The 18,181-nt window shown below is 46.5% G+C and overlaps 1 protein-coding gene across 5 annotated transcripts in view; it reads left to right on the top strand.

The window, feature by feature from the left end:
• The window catches only part of GATAD2A (GATA zinc finger domain containing 2A), a 50,783-nt gene that overhangs the window by 23,914 nt on the left and 8,688 nt on the right, over window positions 1-18,181 (top strand). For 4 of the 5 annotated variants that reach the window (XM_065652706.1, XM_065652705.1, XM_065652708.1 and 1 more), the window contains exons 2-6: window positions 158-232; window positions 8,075-8,346; window positions 15,193-15,322; window positions 15,457-15,588; window positions 16,863-16,952. In XM_065652706.1, the coding sequence (XP_065508778.1) occupies window positions 8,084-8,346; window positions 15,193-15,322; window positions 15,457-15,588; window positions 16,863-16,952 (615 nt within the window). In that variant the 5' untranslated portion in view covers window positions 158-232; window positions 8,075-8,083. The remainder of the gene's footprint in view (window positions 1-157; window positions 233-8,074; window positions 8,347-15,192; window positions 15,323-15,456; window positions 15,589-16,862; window positions 16,953-18,181) is intronic. The other variant, XM_065652709.1, reaches the window with a different exon arrangement.

Here is an 18,181-nt window from a genome sequence, read left to right as displayed (position 1 = left end):
TATTGGTCCCAGTGGGTGTTTGGGTGAAACCAGAAGGAGTTGGTTTCCTCCTAAACTTGATGTAACAGACTAAAGAACTAGAGAGTAAGCAAAGCACTAACTTTAAAATATTTTTGCGTGTGTTCTCGGTGTGTAACCGGCGTGTCTCTGCCCCCAGGATTCTCGCTGCTGCCGCTTTCAGCCGCTCGGCCGGGTCGGGATCCCACCTGGAACCCATGAACGTCGCTGACAGGTAGGAGTTGTCAACGAGATGGAGAATGATCCTCTAAAACGTCACTGACAGGTAGGAGTTGTCAATGAGATGGAGAATGATCCTCTAAAACGTCACTGACAGGTAGGAGTCGTCAATGAGATGGAGAATGATCCTCTAAAACAGCACAGACACCACCTTTTCCCCCCATTTGCTACTGAAAATGGGGAGGTGGGCTGGGACGGTAGGATTGCTGTCTGGTCTTTGGCACCTGCCTGGTCCAGGAGGACAAGAAAGAGCTGTAGAGGAGCTCCGAGGTTAAACTTGGGTCAGGATCCAGTTCCTGGGCCTTAACCAACAGTCACCTTTCACTTGACACTTAATCCGCACTCCAAAGTAGGTAAATCTCCCTTGTTTACTGAGGGACAAAGAAGTTTCACTTCCTTTTTAACTGGGCACTCGCAACAGCTGCACAATATTGTCGGTCTTGAATGAGAGGAGAAGCAAAAGCAAGCGCACAGAAATTCCTCCCTTGAGACTTTCTGTATATTTTGATCATTTGTGCAAACCCCCTGAACAACACCAGTGAATGGAAGTGAGATTCCTGCAGATATCTCGTAGCTCTGGCCACGTTCGGTGCTGTAGCTGAAGTAAATGTCCCTTGCTCAGCTGTCCTGTGTGCGATGCTGCTCCCCTCTCCCGCTATATTGTCAAATGAAGCATTTCATAAATAACAATTCAAGGATTTCTCTTTTTTCTTTTTTTTCTTTTTTTTTTTTTTTTCTCCTCCAAAACCCGTATTGCCAAGGCTCCAGTGATCAATGTGAAGCATTTCTGGTCTTTGCATTTCTTCCAGTCTCAGTTTTCCTGGTGTAGGTGTCGATGTCTCTGCTCACAGATTTACTAATTTGATTTACCCTCTTGTACCAGAGTCACCTTCAGCACTAACACTGTGCAGGCCGTGAGCACCACCGATTTTTTTTTTTTTTTTTTTTTTTTGGCTATTTATTACGTAAGGTCCCAAATCTTGTGAAGTAGTGCTGTCTTTCGTGAGACCGACAGGATAAATGAAATTACAAAACTGCCTTTGTTAATAACATCAGTCAGAGGTGGAGGAGAAGCAGTGAGAGGAGCAGAGAGTATCACAGACATCCTGACCATAGTCATGAACATTCCTTGGTTTGCTCTCTTGTTTTATGGTGATAACTCACTGAACACCCAAAAAACATTGCTCTGTGCAGTTGTAGGGCAGAGTGTGTAAATACTGTCTGATTTTGCCGATTCGACTTGTTATCCAAATGCTGCATTTTGAACTGTAATGGAAAGCGGTGTTTCACTGCTCCTCTGCACTGAGGGATCTCCGTGATTTTTTTGGTAGTACAAAGCCCAGACACAGTCATTACCAGACTTCCTGCCCAGGAGTTTCTAGACAAAAATAGATCTATAAAACTTGGGGGAGAATTCAGGTCAAGCAAGTTGCTGGTGTAGTGACTGTAAGTAGTACCCTCTAAAAACAACTCCTTAAACCCAGAGCAGTGAGCCTTCGAATTAATATGAAGTTCTCTTTTACAGAATTAGAATATTGATTGGTAAATAAGAAAATTCCTTAGTTGCTTAGATCTTTCCTGTCACACCAGTTCCCTCTATGATTGTACTGTGGATGTATTAAATAATTTACGTTGGGTTGAACATGAATCCAGAGCACAGCACGTCTTGGCGAGGAGTGACGGGCTGTGTGCACAGAAAATGCAGAAAAAAACCCAAAGAATTGCCTGTATTATAATATGCACAACATGTGGTGCTGGAAAGTCTGATTGTTGTTGTGACCGAGTATTTAAAGATGCCAATTTTGCTGTTCTTGCATTAAAGTGAGTGATCCCTCGTCTAATAAGAAGCACAGGTTAAATGGGGAGGGGGCTGGGAGAAGGGGAGAGGATCTGATTGCAGCCTATGGTGCTGTTACTTAATATTTAAATCTGTTCCCATCAAATAGAAGTTTAAGTTGTAGTCCTTTAAGTGGAAGGTTTTTACTTTTGAGTCAAAATAAACACAGTTTTTAATGATGAGTTAATATCCATGGGGATCGATGTGCCTGGAGAATCCAGCCCCTGAAGAAAGGCAGAGTCAGCCCGTGCGATTCTGCTAATAGCCGTTCTCTTTTTAACAAAACCACTTGAATTTCATTCTTCTTTTTCGGCTGCCTCGTGTGAAGGTGGTTGGATTCCCCGGCAGGCTCAGGGGTGACGATGAACCAAATCCGCGCTGAACCGTGCGGTTAATTCTGGAGAAGGACAGAAGGACAGCTTGGAATCACCGAGCATGCGAAAAACCAAAAAACCAGCCACGCTTTGCAGAGCGAGCCGGGAAATCTATGTCATTGTGGCAGGACTGAGAACTGAGCATTTTTCTTTTTTTTAACGCTGAATACTCTCCAAAGAATAGCAACACTAGTAAAAGGCATTAAGGAGAAAAACCTGTTATTACCATGCACTTTTAAAATTGATCACAATTTTGTCTAAGATTGCCTTGATAGTGAGCGCTTCTCTGAAGTTCTTACAAATATTTAGCAAATTGTTAGATGGATTTTTACAGGCAACAGCTACATTCCATTTCCACAGCTCTGTGTTTAATATAATCTATGTGGCACATGGAGCTGTCTGTTAAGGGTTGTGGATGCTTCTCTCCTTGTTACACAGAGCCCTTAGGTAGGGATTGGACTCCAGACTAATAAATGGAGCCAAACTCAGCCCTAATAGTGATTTTTTTTTTAAGGTGAATTGACACAAATAGCACGGAAAGCAGGTTGGCTCCTAGTGCAGCGAGACTTCAGCTCCCGAAGTCCCGTTTCTGCCCAACCCCAGAACTTGACGTTTGTGGTGCTCCCAGCTCCACTTCAGCGCCTTCCTACAAATGTTTATCTGTTCGGTTTAGTAAATATTTGGTCAAACCCGGGCTGAATTGCTTCCTACTGTGCTGCAAAGACTCTGCCGTGGGCACGGCCTGGGCGCTTGGGTGGAAATAAAACCAGTTTTTCGCAAGGCCGGAGGTGCAAAAGAAGCTGCTGCAGGTGCTTCCCTCGGTGCTGGCCACCGGGAGCATCTGCGGGGCTGTTGTCAGGACAAAGTAGGATTCCCATATCCCACATTGCAGCTGTTTGTTGTCAGGCCAAAGCAGGATTCCCATGTCCCACATTTCAGCTGTTTTCCTTCAGCATTTCCTCAGGCCCGCATCCCTGCAATGATGCTTTTTCTGCTGGTGGCCAGCGGAGAACTTTCCTCTGCCGCCTCCAGCCACCCGTGGCACAGAGCAAACTTCCGTGGGCTCCTTCTCCCTTTAATTGCACGTACTTAACGAGCTCATTTATTCCTCCCTGGACGCTCAAAGAAGAGGGGAGCAGCAATGAGGGTGCAGAAGGGCCGTGCAGCTGAGCAGATGCAGCCGAGCAGCCCGGCCAGCGAAGGGTTAAGAGCTGCCATTTTGTTATGTAACACCCTTAATGGACATTTCGGTGAATGGCACCAAAATGGCAGGAGTTAACCCTTGGTGGGCCGGGGTGCTGGGACCCCCCCTGCTCCCTCCCGCTGAACTTGGGGCTTCAGCACCTGCACATTCTGCTGCTTTATTAGGGCTCCTGGTTATGGAAATAGTGGCAGAAGTGGCAAAAGTGATCGACCCACCTCTGGCTGCTCGCGGGGGTTTTGTTGCCTCTGTCGGGGAAAGGATGGATTTTTGGTTGCCTGGTTGAATTTGGGCGCGGGATGATTTTTTTTTTTTAAATTTTTTTTTTTTCTTGCCTGCAAAATAACCGGTATTCTTGTCTTCCTGCTGTTGCATTAATTTAGTCTTTAAAAAAAATTAAATCTAGTTCATACTTGTGCTTTCTAAAGTTTATTTTTCTAAATATCGGTGTGCTAAGGTCGCGAACTATGTGTGTGCACATTTATACTCATGCGCATGTGAAAACACCTGTGTGCAGTACTATACAGGTACTCTTATCTATACATTTTAATGACTTTTTCCAGGACATCTCACTAACCAGTGTGAGGGAATTACCTGAGGGTTGTACGAGGAAGTTATAAATCATGACCGGGAGAGGAGGTGATACAGATAACTGAACGCGACGTGCGGAGAAGTGGCAGTGTACATTACAAAGCACCAGCAAAGTGTGCTTTATTTTTTTGCCTTTTTTTCTTTTTTTTAATTGCGGTTCATGTATCATGTCGGTGCTCACTGTGTGCTTATGCATCAAACCTGATGGAAAATGCGCCGGCCGAGTCAAACCAGGTTGGTCTTGGTCTCACTGCTCCGCTCTTTGGAGGTTTGAAGGGTTTGGAAGGTGGCAAGAGAGCTCTTTTGATCCTTCTCCCCCCAGAAAACGCACAGGCGGCATCGCAGCATTCACCAGGCTGCAGAAATCGGTTGTAAACTCGGGAGGTTTTGAGTTTTTTCCTGTTCCCGTGGAGGAATTTGTGACAAGACTTGAGGGTGACCAACGCAATGGCCTGCGGTCTGAGCAGTTTACTGCGTTTTATATGATTTATAAACTGCCTTTTGAATTGATCGTAGTAGTTAATCTGTCGCAGCAATAGCACTTACAACTGGGTTTTGCTCTTAGGTGCTGGGCGCTCTGCCCCGAGCTGTGCGGTTCCTCGGAATAAACACCAGAACCTTCCATAAAACTTAAAATTTACTGTGTAATCCTCACTTTATCTCCCCTCTTTCAAATAAAAGGTATAGTCGAGTTGAACTGAAGCTGTTTGCTGTTGGCGTTGATCGGTTGCTGTGAAAGGTGGAGAAGCAGAAGTGGGGATTTCGGGAGCAGAAGTGACACGTTATCCTCGGAGCAGCCGGGATGTTTAGGAACGTCCCACTGATTTATTCTCATCTGGTGGAATCAATTGGTGGAGACGTGGTCTCAATAAGCCCAGCAGACTTCAGGGGCTGGTCCTGGGTGTACTGGTGAGGTGCTGTTTAATACTAATGCTAGTCTGGGATGACTGGCCTGCCCGCCTTGGTGCTGGGATTAAGCAAATTGCCAGATTTTTTTAATCTTTTTTTCTCCTCCTCGCAGCACTACATTAATTTTCCTCCAGGTCTCTCTACATCTGTAGTTGTGCTGGCAAATTGTTTTCTGGTACCGCTTGAGAGGGCTAAAACTATTTTAGGGAGCTTGGTTTCGGGCTCATCTACAATAAATACGATTTAATCACTACTGTGGTAGGGGAACGGTGCAACCAGATCTCTCTCTCACACGGCGTATAAACCTTGAGCCCGCACTTGCAATTTTCAGGTTTAGCTGTAAAAAAACTCTCAGTGCAATCTCGTCCCAAGGTCCTTCCAGTACCGCAGCTCTTCACCACGCGCTGCTTCGGTGCTGCCACGGATATTCCTCTCCAGCAATCGCTGTCCCCGGTTGCCGCTTTGTGACAAAACGCTGTGAATTTTTAACAAAAACTTGGGCTGAATTTTGATGCGCAGAAGCGCTGTCGCAGCAGCAGCGGCGCCGTTCCTCGAAGGCAAACGGAGCTGTTGCTTTTTTGACTCTGCGAGCCGGGAAAACGAGGCCGTTTCCAAGTAAAGTTTGGCTTCGGTGGCTGATAAGGGGGGCGGTGGGGACGTTCCGAGGAGAAATCGCAGGGCGCAGGATGTGATGTCCTCGGGAGTTTGTAACAGGAGAGGCTTTTGTTGGGAAGGTACATCGTGCGTTTTCATCAAGGCTGTTAATCTGTCCCGTCTGACCTTTGTAAGGAGTTTGCGTACAAAGGGTTTGCCCCTGGAAACGCTCCGAGTGGGGCAGTACTCAGTGTGCATAACCTGTTTTTTACGTTAGGATTTTCACTGCGCTAATTTTTCTAGATAAAACTTACTGCCAATAACGAGATTTAGATCACTTCCATTGCGATGTTACTTCAGGTGGACGAGATTCAGCTGTGAGACGTTGTGTGAAATATCCCGGTGCAGCTCGAGATGCTGCCGTTCCCCATCCCCATCAAAACCGAGGAAAACTGAGGAGAAAAAACACAACATTGTGGGAACGTTCTTAAATTTTGGAGCCTGTGGTGCTGCCGTAGCTCTGGGAGCAGCACCGGCTGCTGGAGCCGCTGCTTCTCATCCCTGCGAGGCTGGAGAGTGGGAAGGTGCTGAAAATAAACCCGGATCAGGGTTTAAGGAGGTTTCCTACTGACTAAGCAGTCTCGCTTCGAGAAAGTCGCTGTGATTAATGGCGAGACGTAAGCCGGGTGGTAGCTCGGCCCTTTGTTTTAGCCCTGGGTTCAGATGCATTTGCACTGAGTTAATGGGAATAAAATTTGCAGTTCCCAGTCAGGCTGTTTGTTGGCTGGTTCAGGGTCATCGTGCTGCCGTGTTGTCAGCAGAGATGCTTAAACTGAGGTGCCGTTGCAGAGAAAAGTTGTGCTGTGGGGTTTGGGAAGAGCTGCTTGTGTCGGGCCGGGCCCTGCGCTGCGTGCGGGCGTCAGAAATACCAGAATTAACGGCTGCAGAAATCCCAGAATTACCGTCGCCGGTCTGTAAAACACCTTCCTGCTGTCACTGGGAGTTCAAGCTAAATGCAGATCAGCCGCGGGGAAGCACTTTGAATAGAGTAGGATTTTAATATTCCCTCCCTTAAAAAAATATATATGTATATTTCATCCAACACGGTGCAGAGAAACTTGTGGTCGCTTGCACGGGGCTTATACTGTCAAAATGGCAATTTCACATCATGTTGATGTGACATGAATGGGGAGGGGCAGGGGGGTGAGCAGAGGTTAATTATGTTGCGTAATTATGTTAATCTCCTGCTGAAAAAAAAAAAAATTTTGAAAGACTTTGTTTAACTATTGTCTTGGCCTTACTCTTGAAATCCGTTTTAAAAGGAGGAAAAAAAAAATCTGGGATGGGAAGAGTGTTAAAAATGAATGAATGAATTGGAAAATTCGAAGGGGGGCGTATTTCTCTCCCTGTCCACCCCATGCTGTGCCACCCCCTCAGTGTCCGATGTCACCGGGGGGATGTCACCGGGGGATGCTGCCGGCTCGGGCTGCTTTCTGGAAAGTGCTTTGTCTGGCAGGCGGCATCCTGGGAAGGGTCATGTGGAGCCCATGATGTCACGGGAGCAAAGCCTGAGCAAAGCCTGACTGAGCAAAGCCTGACTGAGCAAAACCTGACTCAGCGCCGGGCCCGTGGCCGCAGGTCCCCAAGTGCCTGCTGAGATGTCAACCCTCGCCGGCAGCAAAACTCCCTGCGGCAGGCGAGGAGTTAAGCCTGGCTTTTCCCCCAGCCTGGCAAAGCCTGGCTCCTTCCCCAGGAGGGATGAAGGTCCCCTCACGCAGGGTGTGCTGGGCCCGTTCCCCGGCCTGTCTGGTTCCCGAAACCCGCAGTCAGGCTTGTGTCCTCCGACAGGCAGGGCAGCCCTCCCGGCGAGATCCTAATCAAGGGGTTTGTAATTGCATTTATTTGCATGTGAGGCAAATACTTACGTTCTTCCTGCCTTTTGGGGAAGAGCCAAACTTTTTTCATTACGGGGCTTCGTATATTCTCATGTGCTCTAATGCAGGCTTTCTCTTTTTTTTTTCCCCCTCCTTGGTGATTCTAGTTTACACTTAGTGAGGTTTGTGTGTGCGTTCTTGTTTTTCCTTCTGTTTGTTTTTGCTCAACATAAAAAGTGTAAGTACAGTGATGCTGGGCGCTTAACAGCTTCAGACTGAGATGTATTTTGAAGATAGGCTAAGTGAGCACACCGGCAAAACTTCTGTTGCTCTTTCCAAACTTCTTTTTTGCAGTAACCGCTGTACTTTGCCCTGTTTGGAAATTAAGGTGTTTTTGTCCAACCTTTTTTTTTTTTTTTCCAGTGTGCTGAACTGGTGTGTGTCTCCTCTCTTGCAGAGCCTCACAATGACAGAGGAAGCATGCAGGACACGGAGTCAGAAACGAGCCTTAGAACGTGAGGTACCGCACAACGATGTGGACAGCAAAAAACTGAAAATGGAGAAAGGACTGTTAGGAACGGATTTAAACGCTGAAGGCGACATGAAAATAAAAACGGATCCCGGAGCTGGAAAAGTGCAAGGATTATTAAAAAGCGGAGAGGTGAAAGCAACCATTAAAGTGGAGGTTCAGACAGGAGATGAGCCTGTGGACATGAGCACCTCAAAAAGGTGAGTTACAATCAATGTGCTGCGTTTGGGACACCAGCACCATAAAATGCTGTCAGATGACACTCAGAAGAAGTTCTCTGCATCTTAAAGGTAGAGAGAATTAAAATGTTATGTGTGTGTTGCAACTCTGGCTCTTCACCTGAGATTCAACAGCTGTTTCTGTATAATTTCCATCCTGATTTTCCTTCCAGAAGCCTTGGCGGCAGTGGCAGCTGTGGTGAGCAGCTGAGGAAGGAAACTCAGTCTTGAAAAAAATGTACGAGTTATAAAGAGGATGCGCTTTGAGCTACTGAGTGAGATTTATGTGAGGAAGAGTGGTTTGGCTTGTTTTTTTTTTTAAATTGAGCTGCGATATAGGAAAAATAATAGATTATAGTTGTCTGACCAGAGGTGTTCTAATGGCAACTTGATTTTTCCTGACAGAGCAGAGTGTTATGGATAAGCCTGACTTGCTTTTTGAAGTGACTTGTGGCTTTTGACACCAGATGTATTCTGAAAAGACAGTTCTCTGTAGGACAAGTTCATAATACTTTTTGGAAAGTCCAGCCTCCTCAAGATGCCTGAATTTTGACATCTGGAAGCATGAATTCAAAGTTCCTTATCACTTTGGAGAATTTCATTATTACAAAAACATAAAGCTTTTCCTCTGACTTGTATTTGAGATGCACAAATGAATCGGGTGGTTCTGATGGTTTCTACAGTTCTCAGCTTTCCCCAGAAAACTTCTGCCGAAGGGACAACTATACAAGTTGCCCAATTTGATATTCAGGACTTGCACAGGAGCAGTTAGTTGGGGTAATAGGTGACTTCCCTGGCAAGCGCTTGGGTTGTGCTGACTGGGGGTAAATCTCTGAAGGTGTCTCTTGCCATAATCTCTGCCTACTAATTAACACAGGTATGCGCGCTCTTTTTTTGAACATCTCAAAAGATTGCTCATGCCGAAAACCTGGAATAAATTAGAATCAGGTATTCGCGCTCCTTTATTGCGGTACTTGCCCCCACATGCACATGCTCTTTGTGAGTTTATCATCTTTTTTGAAATGCGTGCCAGCGCTTCTGCTCTGTTGGTGTCCATCTCTGAACAAGGGGCTGCACACATAATTTCCCAGAGAGCACCCAGGACAATAACGCCTCTTTAGAGGAGATGGGAGAAGATCCTCTCTCCGTTCCGTGTTCTTATTTCAGGTGGTAACAGGATATTGTTGGATTCGGTTTCTGCAAGGAGGGAGAGGAGGCTTCCCCGTACCAAAAACCCACTTGCCGAAGGAGGTGCTCTGATCCCAAGTCCGTTCAAGTTAATAATAATAAATATAATCAAGAATTTCGCGAGGGTTTGCATACTGTTTATAAGTTGGAACACCTTTCATGATGCGTAGTTGTATAAAATTCTCCGTAGAGAGGAATTAAACCCTGGGTCATCTCAGGTGACAAAAATGAGCCTGGATGATTCCCCAGACTTCTGGAACTGAGGCAGCACCTTCTCAGGGTCCTGGAGCATCAATGCGGTGCTGAGCGGCTCGCGGTGCAAATAAATCCAGGCAAACACAACCCGCGGCCAAAGATGCCCGCAATACACAGGAACGTTGTCCCTGCCGAGTCTCATCCCCTTGCATGTATAAAAGTACAATTGGCGTTTATAGGGAAGGTGGACCTTAATTTCATAAGGATTTTTAAGTTTTTTTCCAGGCGTGGGACACCTTTTCCAGACCTCCTGTCTTTAGAGGAATTTAGTTTGTAGCTTTTGCAACTGTGTCTTTAAAGCAGCTGAACTGATTTTCCCGAGGAGATGAAACGAGCCGTTGCTTAAAATGACTGAAATGCTCCAAACTTCTTGGGTAAAATTCATGCTCAGTTATGTGTGGTGCTCGGGCTTTTAGACTTCCTTAATGCTTTTAGAACTGGAAACACAATATTTTCCTTGGAAGAGGTGGCCCAGCAATAATCACGGTTTAGCTGACGTAAAGCTGATTGAACAGACTATCTTTCTGACATCAGCCGATTTTGAAGATTTGCAATACAAACCTGGCAATATCTCTGCGTTAAACTTTAATATGTTTTTTTTTTTTTTTTTTTTTTTTTTTTGCTAAACCGTGGAAGTTAAATTTAAAAATAGGATCTGGTTTGAGCGCGTTTTCCGATGCCAGAAGAAACAGAAGCGAGTCTGTAGGGGTAGGAGCCTTTGATGGGAGGTCACCCAAGGCCAAACCAAACCCTCGCTCCTCCGCACGGCGTTTGTGCAGCCCTGGTGTGTAATTATCGGGGGGAAGGAGAGTCCTCCCCCCTTGAGAAGGAAATGTCTCGTAAATAGTAAAACAGTGTAACGTAAACGGCTTTGCTTGTGAGCGCACTGATTTATTCAGAATTATAGTAACTCTCCAAATAGGTTTCATGTCGGCGTTCTGCAAAGCGAGGCTTCTCAGGCATACGGGGAAAGGGAGAAAATGGTTTTTTCGCAGCACACAAGCGTGATGGCAATGGGGATTGGTCATAAAACACAAACACAACAGCTGGCATCTATCTACAGTTTAAGGCTGGCTGATAAATAGAAATAATTCCTACAGATTTTGTATCAGTTGGGGTCTTATTTAAAAAAAAGAAGGGCAAAAAAACCCCTGCACATTCCAAACCACTATATTTATCATGTCGTCTTCTCACATTAAGCTAGAGTCTGTATTTTCCTTCTAGTTGAAATACAAGTCTGGGTGAGCCAAAAAAAAGCCTGCATTCGATACGTTGGGTTTATTTTCCACAAAAAATTGCTTGCACCCATCTATTGTCTCCTGGTGTGTGGGACCCGCAAGTATCAAACACCCCGAGTTTGCAGCTGTTGCTTCTGGAAGTTGCGTCCAAGCTGGTCTGGCTTAAACCGCCGCTTGTTTGCTGGAATAAAAACCGATGGGAATGAGGAGTTTGCCGCATCCCTGGAGTTAGTGCTCGCAGGAAAATCATCTGAACTCTAATTCCTTTAATTTTAGGTCTTGCCGGTTACGATTTGTGTGCTTGACAAGGGTTGCGTTGCTCTGGAATCTCAGATTAGTCGTATTCTCCTTTTGTTACACGGGATAATTAGAAATAACACCAAATAGGAATTGGTGGGAGCGGTATGAGAGTTGGCTGCACTCTGGATTTTCTTGTTGGGGTCTGGATGCTCAATTTTGGTGCTTTGAAAGATTTTTAGGTTTAGAGCTGTTTCTTTTTCTTAAATCCAGCCAAATCATGTTTCAGATTTACTAAAGGAACAGATTTGACTCTGAAATTCTGACGTGTTCCTGAGCACACCAGGATGCAGCCTGTGCTGGCTGCCCAAACTCTCTGCTTTACTGGAATTGACTGGGATATGGTGACAAAATCAATTCCCAAGTTTCTTGGGGAGTTTTAATGTTTTATTTTAACTGCAGACATTGAAAGTTTCCTTCCTTCACATTCAGAGCAAGGGATGAAGTTTGTTTTGTTTCTTTTTCACGCTGCAGTCACCAAATCCATCGCAGCTTCTTTGATTTCTGTAGATAAAACATCTCCAGGAAAAAAAAAATTCCCCACTGCCTTTTTTCTTTCCTTGTTTGTCTTCCTTCCTTGCCAAATATTTTTGGATGAGAGTATACAAGAGATTGTTGAATGGACTGAGGCAAAACTGCTGCATATTTGCTAGTGCAGATGAAGCTTCGGTGGGAAGAGGAGTTTAAACTTTGTCATCCTTGGTTGTGCCCCGTTGAAACTTGTGTCTTGCAGGAAAGTGGGTAAAAGTTGAGTCCATGTCAAGGTACCTCAGATGTATCATTTCCGAGACAAAAGATGAATTAACCTTCCTCTGCCCCAGTTAAATGGGGATTCAGCCACCTGACCCTCTTCTTTCCTTCAAATCAACAAATAATTACACGGTGTCCCCATGGGAAAGTGGCTTTTTTGGTTTGGTTTGGGGTTTTTTTCTGTTATAGTTGTGCTCTGAATCGCTACAGGATGCTCCTAAAGAAAACTCTTGAATGGCGTGTTGTGTCTGTCCTTGTGCTCAGAGGTTTTAAAAGAGGATATTGGGGGAAGCGTTGCCTTTTTCTTAGGGTCTGCAGTGACTCAGGAGGCTTGCGCTGGATTCCTTACACCTATGTTCTGTTAAAATTGTGTTTTATCGCTGTGGATACTCAAATGGGTTTCCGTAGCCGGGCAGCAGCCCCGTTTTCATCTTCCAGCACGGAGTCCAAACGATTGAGACAGCAGCGCTTATGAAAGCTGAAGGGAGAAGAATAGAACGATGTCTTTATTTAGCTGAAGGATATGCCTGATGGCTTCGGAGGAGAAAGGTCAGAGTATCAGGGCAGTTACCCCACATTATTTACTGCTGGTGGCAATATTTTTCTGAAAGTGGTGATATTCCCATTGTCTCTCTTATTTTGAAGCATCTGGTTTGGATTTTTTTTTGCTTTACACACAGGCTAACAAAAGAGGAAAGCAGGCTCCTTTTGGAAGGCAGAACGTTTTGCTGAGTCCTGGGCTGTGTTTCTGGAGTTCCCGTGTTCCCTGTGCAGTTGGTCGCCACCGAGGATGTAAATCCCATAATACTGGATACGAGTCAACTTGGTGGCTGCGGTCAATTTGTGTTGCCTTTAAAAATACAGAGTATCTCCCCCATTCAAGAAGGGTTTTCCTCTGCGAGGTCTTATGTCTGCAGACTCGGAGTTGCTGTAGGTGGATGGTCCTAAATAGATACGACCGTTTCAGGCTTCTGTGGAAATACGTGATTTTAAAAGCAGCGGTTTCTACGGCAGCTTCTATTGTATCAGCGTCTTATAACGCAGCAGTCAGGAATATCATCCTGTATTTTGCAAAACGGGACTCATAGGGTTTTCCTACTACCAGACTTCACATCGTGGTCCCACCAAACACCTTAGGCGGCTTCTCTTTTTGGCGCAAAGCAGCGGTATCTTGCACGGATGCTCAGTTTTGCTGTTCCTCTCTTCTGAGTGTGAGGAGATGATACCTCTGGGGGTACCCCCAGCACAGGGACCCACAGTTTTCAGAGCAGGAGGGACGTTGGAGGAGAAGGTCCGTGGGATCACGATGTGTCCAAGCCGCCGCTGTTTGCCTTGGCCGGACAGACCGCCGTCCGTCCCGCTCTCCCTCCCGCAGGGTTTGCTCCTCTTCCTCCCAAACTTCGTTGTGATTTTTCAAAGTACTCAGCTCGCTGCTGAACACAAACTTGTGCCGGTCGCTCTTTGCCGCGGACGCCTTGTGCTGTTGTCAGCACATTGAACTAGTCCAGGATGGGGATTTTCCTCCTCGGGGTGTCCCGGGGGCTGTCAGGCATCACCCTCCTCATCCAGCCTGGAAATAAACCCAGGAGGACTCCACACCGCAGCACAGCGACTCCTGGGGCTTCTCATTTTTGCCATTTCTCCTTTCTTTTTGAAAATTTTTTCCTTGAAAAACGCCAAGCGACCCTTGGCGCGGGGACCCCCCCATTCGGGGCCGCTCCATTTTCTCCGCCGTCCCCCGCCCCGGCCTGACCTCCCGCAACCTCCCAAGATGCCGGCCGGGCCGCACCGGCCGGGCCCGCCCGTTGCCATGGTTGTCACCGCGGCACGTCACGTGTGGGGTGTCACGTGAAGCCGCGGTGGCCCCGAGGGGACAGCCCCGGTGCCGCCATTTGAAGCGGACAGAGCCGGATGGAGCCGGGTGACGGTGGCTCTGGCGGCTCCGGCGCCGCCGCGTTGTCACCTCCCCGGTCCCGCCACGCCGCTGGGAGAGGGGACGAAGCGTCGCCGGTGGTAGAGTCACCATCCGCAGCCAAATAAAACCCGTCACGTCACGTTCGCGGCGGCGTTTGCATCGTGACGTGTTGACCCCGCAGCTCTTGGCTCTGTCCCCGCAGTCGTGTGGGCTGGTTGGAGGTGGAGGTGACAAGAGCCCCGTGTGTTTCGGTGCTCAGACCCCAGTGCTGATGCGAGGCTCACCGTCACTTTTCCGTGCTCTTCCCGAGGGATTCAACCTTAAAGTTTAAGGGGGAGCAGCCAGCGCTTGGCCCCAGTTGGGTCGCAGTGTGCTCGGAGCTGCTGGGGTTGTCACCGGGACGGGACCTGCTGCGCTCCCCGCACACCCACCCTTGGGAGAAGTTCCCCAAACCAGTTCGAGCACGGCCCGACCCAGTTGCTGCCCCGCTGAGAGCGACCTGAGCCAGTTCGGTGCGTTCGGACACGGGAAAACGCTGGAAAATGCTTCACCTGTGCCACTGGAACTTGTGAAACAGAGTTTAAATGGCTGGAGTTTTCTGGCTCGCTGTGCCCTCTAGAGGACACTCCTCTACTTTTTTTTAATTTATTTTTTTCCACTGTTTGTATTCTTGTGTATTAAAAACCGGGGGGATTTGGAGTATTTGAGGTGCTTTTTGCGGTGTCCAAAATACTATTTGGCTTGCAGTGAGCGTTTACTGAAGGTGTGTGTGTCACAAAGCTTATCAGGATACACAGCTTTTTGCTGTTATTCGGTATGAATATCCATTGCATCGCTGAACAAGATAATAAGGATTAATTTCTGCTAATCACTGGATTCCTAATAACTGTGGGCTATCAGTTAAGTCTAGAAATTGTTGTTTAGTCTAAGAAGTAATTGCCTGATATTTAAAAGTACAAAGCTCTTATGCCACTTCTCTTATTTGTGGATAATACAAACCACTGTACTGGGAAGCTTAATATCCACCAGGAGAATAGACATTGATTGAACTCGTCCGTGTTTCTTCAGAATTGAGAGATTCAGGATTAATCTCGCAGGATAAATAACATTACTTTGCAGCATGAAGTAGTTGTTTGCTTGTTTTTATTAACTCGCTCTCTGTATTTTTTTTCTTTTGATTCTCAGTGAAATAAAGCGAGAAAAGAGAGTCCCCTCCCCGGACGTTATAGTGTTATCCGACAATGAACCTTCTAGCCCTAGAATGAATGGTTTAACGAAAATAGCATTAAAAGAGACCAACACAGAGGCGCTCATGGTGAGTCTTCTTGTCGTGACACATATGTGACAATTAAAACGCTGTAAGTTCATGTCGTAACTTGTGTGGTATCTGTTTTTTCCCTCTCTCCCCTCCCTGTTTTCCCATCTCTATTGCCATACCTGGCCCTGCAGAAGAGCAGCCCGGAGGAGCGGGAGAGAATGATCAAACAGCTCAAAGAAGAGTTACGGTTAGAAGAAGCAAAGCTTGTTTTATTGAAAAAGTTACGGCAGAGTCAAATCCAGAAGGAGACCACTACTCAGAAGGTATTTATTTTCATGCAGATACTTATCGTTTGAAACGGAAGGGAGAAATTTGAATAACTGTGGTGGTTGCCATAACCTGTGGAACATAAAAAAGCTTTCAAATAAAGCATATCTCACTTTTCATAAAATCTCAATGAAGTTTATAGTGGCTTATCCTGTTAACCATTCCTTTTTGTGGAATTCCTTTCCGCGTCTTGCCAAGACCAAACGACAATAGTATTCAAAAGCCGAAGATCTTTTCCTTAAAACTCAGGTGCATTTATGAAGGTAACACACTCCCAATTATTAAACGCTGTCCTTAACGCCACATAGAGATCACCGAAATACGTTTGGAGGAGACTCCTGTGTGCAAGAAATGTGCTGATGGGCAGAGATAAAGCATTTGAAGCGTGGGCTCTACCCCCAACTCCCGTCCCCTCCTCCTCTTTTCTCCCCACCCTTCGTCTCACGCAATATTCAGAGTGCTGGGGGCAGAGAGCTGCTTCCAGCAGAGAAGTCTTGGGTTTTGTCAGAGTTTTGCCCCGTTCTGCTCGTCCCATGCGCTGGAGGGCGGCAGGAGAAGCGCAGAGGAGCTGGAGCGGGGTGCAAACAGTAGCAACGAAATTATTTTATTTTGCAGCATGTGATGCTGATCTGATGGGTTTTTTTGTGGCGGGGGCGATGTGTAGATGGACTTGGCGGCGCAGAGGGGTGTTAATACAGCTCTCCTGGCTGGTTTGGGGGGTTTTATTGGCGTCTTTCTCCTGGACTTCGAGGGCTTCAGTAGGTGGCATTAAACCTGACGCACGTACCTGCATCGCTCAACTCGCTGCTGAACACTGAGCAATGAGCTCTGGCCGTTTGAACTAACTACAGCGAAATGGCGTATCCTAAACTTCTCAATATCTGAAATCTTTTTCCTAAACATTTTTTTCACTCTGCATTATGCTTGAACCCAGTTAGTTAAGACCAGTAGTAACGGTGGATAAGACTGAGGTGGGCTCTAAGCTGAGGCTGCTAAAATAGATCTCCACATTGCTCCGCTTTTGGTGTACAGACTCTTATTTTCCTGGTATAATCTTACCTAATAATTTCTTCATTTAAATATGCATGTTGAGATGCTTGGAGGAAGGAAGGGCTGGGGGAGGGGGAGGAAAAAAACCACAGTCTTTGAAGATCCTCTCGCTGAGGCGCAAGGAGGTAAATGCTTTTATGCCCGTAGCTTCTGTAATTCTGCTTTTACACCCTTACGCTCGTCTGCTTTTCTTTTCTGGTTTGTTTTTCTCCTCTTCCAGCCTGCTGGTTCCTCTGGGAGTGCTGTGGCCACCCCTCCGCCCTTGGTGCGGGGACCGCAGAGCGTTCCTGCCGGCAAGGCGTCCCTCCAGGTCAGTGGGACCAGCGGGCACGGAGCCCACAAGGTGCACAGAGCAGGAAACCCCATCACGTTCATGCCTTGGAGCCAAGTGCAATTTTTAAAATTTTTTTAACTCCCAAAACCCCACTTACGCGCTTTTTAAAAATGATCAGGGTGGGAGATAAAGATAGGATGTCACGCAGAGAAAACTCTCATAAGCTAATGTTTTTTAGTGGCTGATCGTCCTCATCCCACCCTGTGCACATACGTCCATACAAGCGCTAATGACCTTTGGATGCCGTGGAGTTAGGTCATAGAAATATTGTTGCCGTACGCTCAGAGACTTAATTGTGCTCTCAGTGTGATTAACTGTAAAAGCTGAGCGAATCGTACGATTTTCTTTTTTGGCTTGGTGGCTGAATGGCACGTGATGGTAGGAAAGATCTTGGTTCAGACGGAATTAAACAAAATGTTGCAAAGCCTTAGGGAAGGAAAAAAAAAAAAAGCAGAGACAATTGACATCTGTCAGCCTAATCTTCCTCTTGAGTTTAGTTTGGGGGTTTAAAACATTTCTGGTTATTTACCTTGGGCTAATTTGGAGCAAATTTCAAAACTGCTTCAGCACAAAATGCTTTCCCTGGGAAAACGGCAACTCTTCATTTCAAAACCCCCACGAACGCTGCAGTCGAGGGAAAGGGTAAATTTGATCTCCATGTAGGAAACCTGCACAAAACCTAAAGCAGTCTGTCAGTTGGAGTAATCTCTTCCTTGGGGCGAGCTGCCTGCGCTGCGACAGCACTTTCAGAGGAACTGGCCAAGAGTTAAACCCTCAGTGATCAGACAGTGAGACTTGGGTTGGGCAGAGCAGAGAGCTGGGAGCCCAGAACTGAAGTTATTCTGTCTAATTTGCAGCGTTTGAGCAAATTAACCTCCGTCTGCTTCTGCTTGACTGTCAAAACTCTGCTAATTCCTGTGTGCAGGAGTTGAGTTTAACATTTGGTCTTCAGCCGAAAGGCACAACAGAAGGGGATAAAAATTCCCACCTGCCTAAATACGTACATGTGCGTGCACGGGGTAAAAAAAGCGGGGGCTTCGGTGTTTTTAGAAGTCTTTGTTCACAGTGATGGTCAGTTTGGGGCCTTGAGGGAAGGGCAAGACGCGTAAAGCCGCGTTGGGCTCCATCGTGTAGCGCTGATGATCTGCAGGAGTGCGAGTGATGCGTGAAACATTTTATCACATCACGAGAACCTCAGAGGATTT

The sequence above is a fragment of the Caloenas nicobarica genome, chromosome 27, assembly GCF_036013445.1.
Source record: "Caloenas nicobarica isolate bCalNic1 chromosome 27, bCalNic1.hap1, whole genome shotgun sequence".
Lineage (NCBI taxonomy): Eukaryota > Metazoa > Chordata > Aves > Columbiformes > Columbidae > Caloenas > Caloenas nicobarica.
This window is presented reverse-complemented; position numbering and strand designations above follow the sequence as displayed.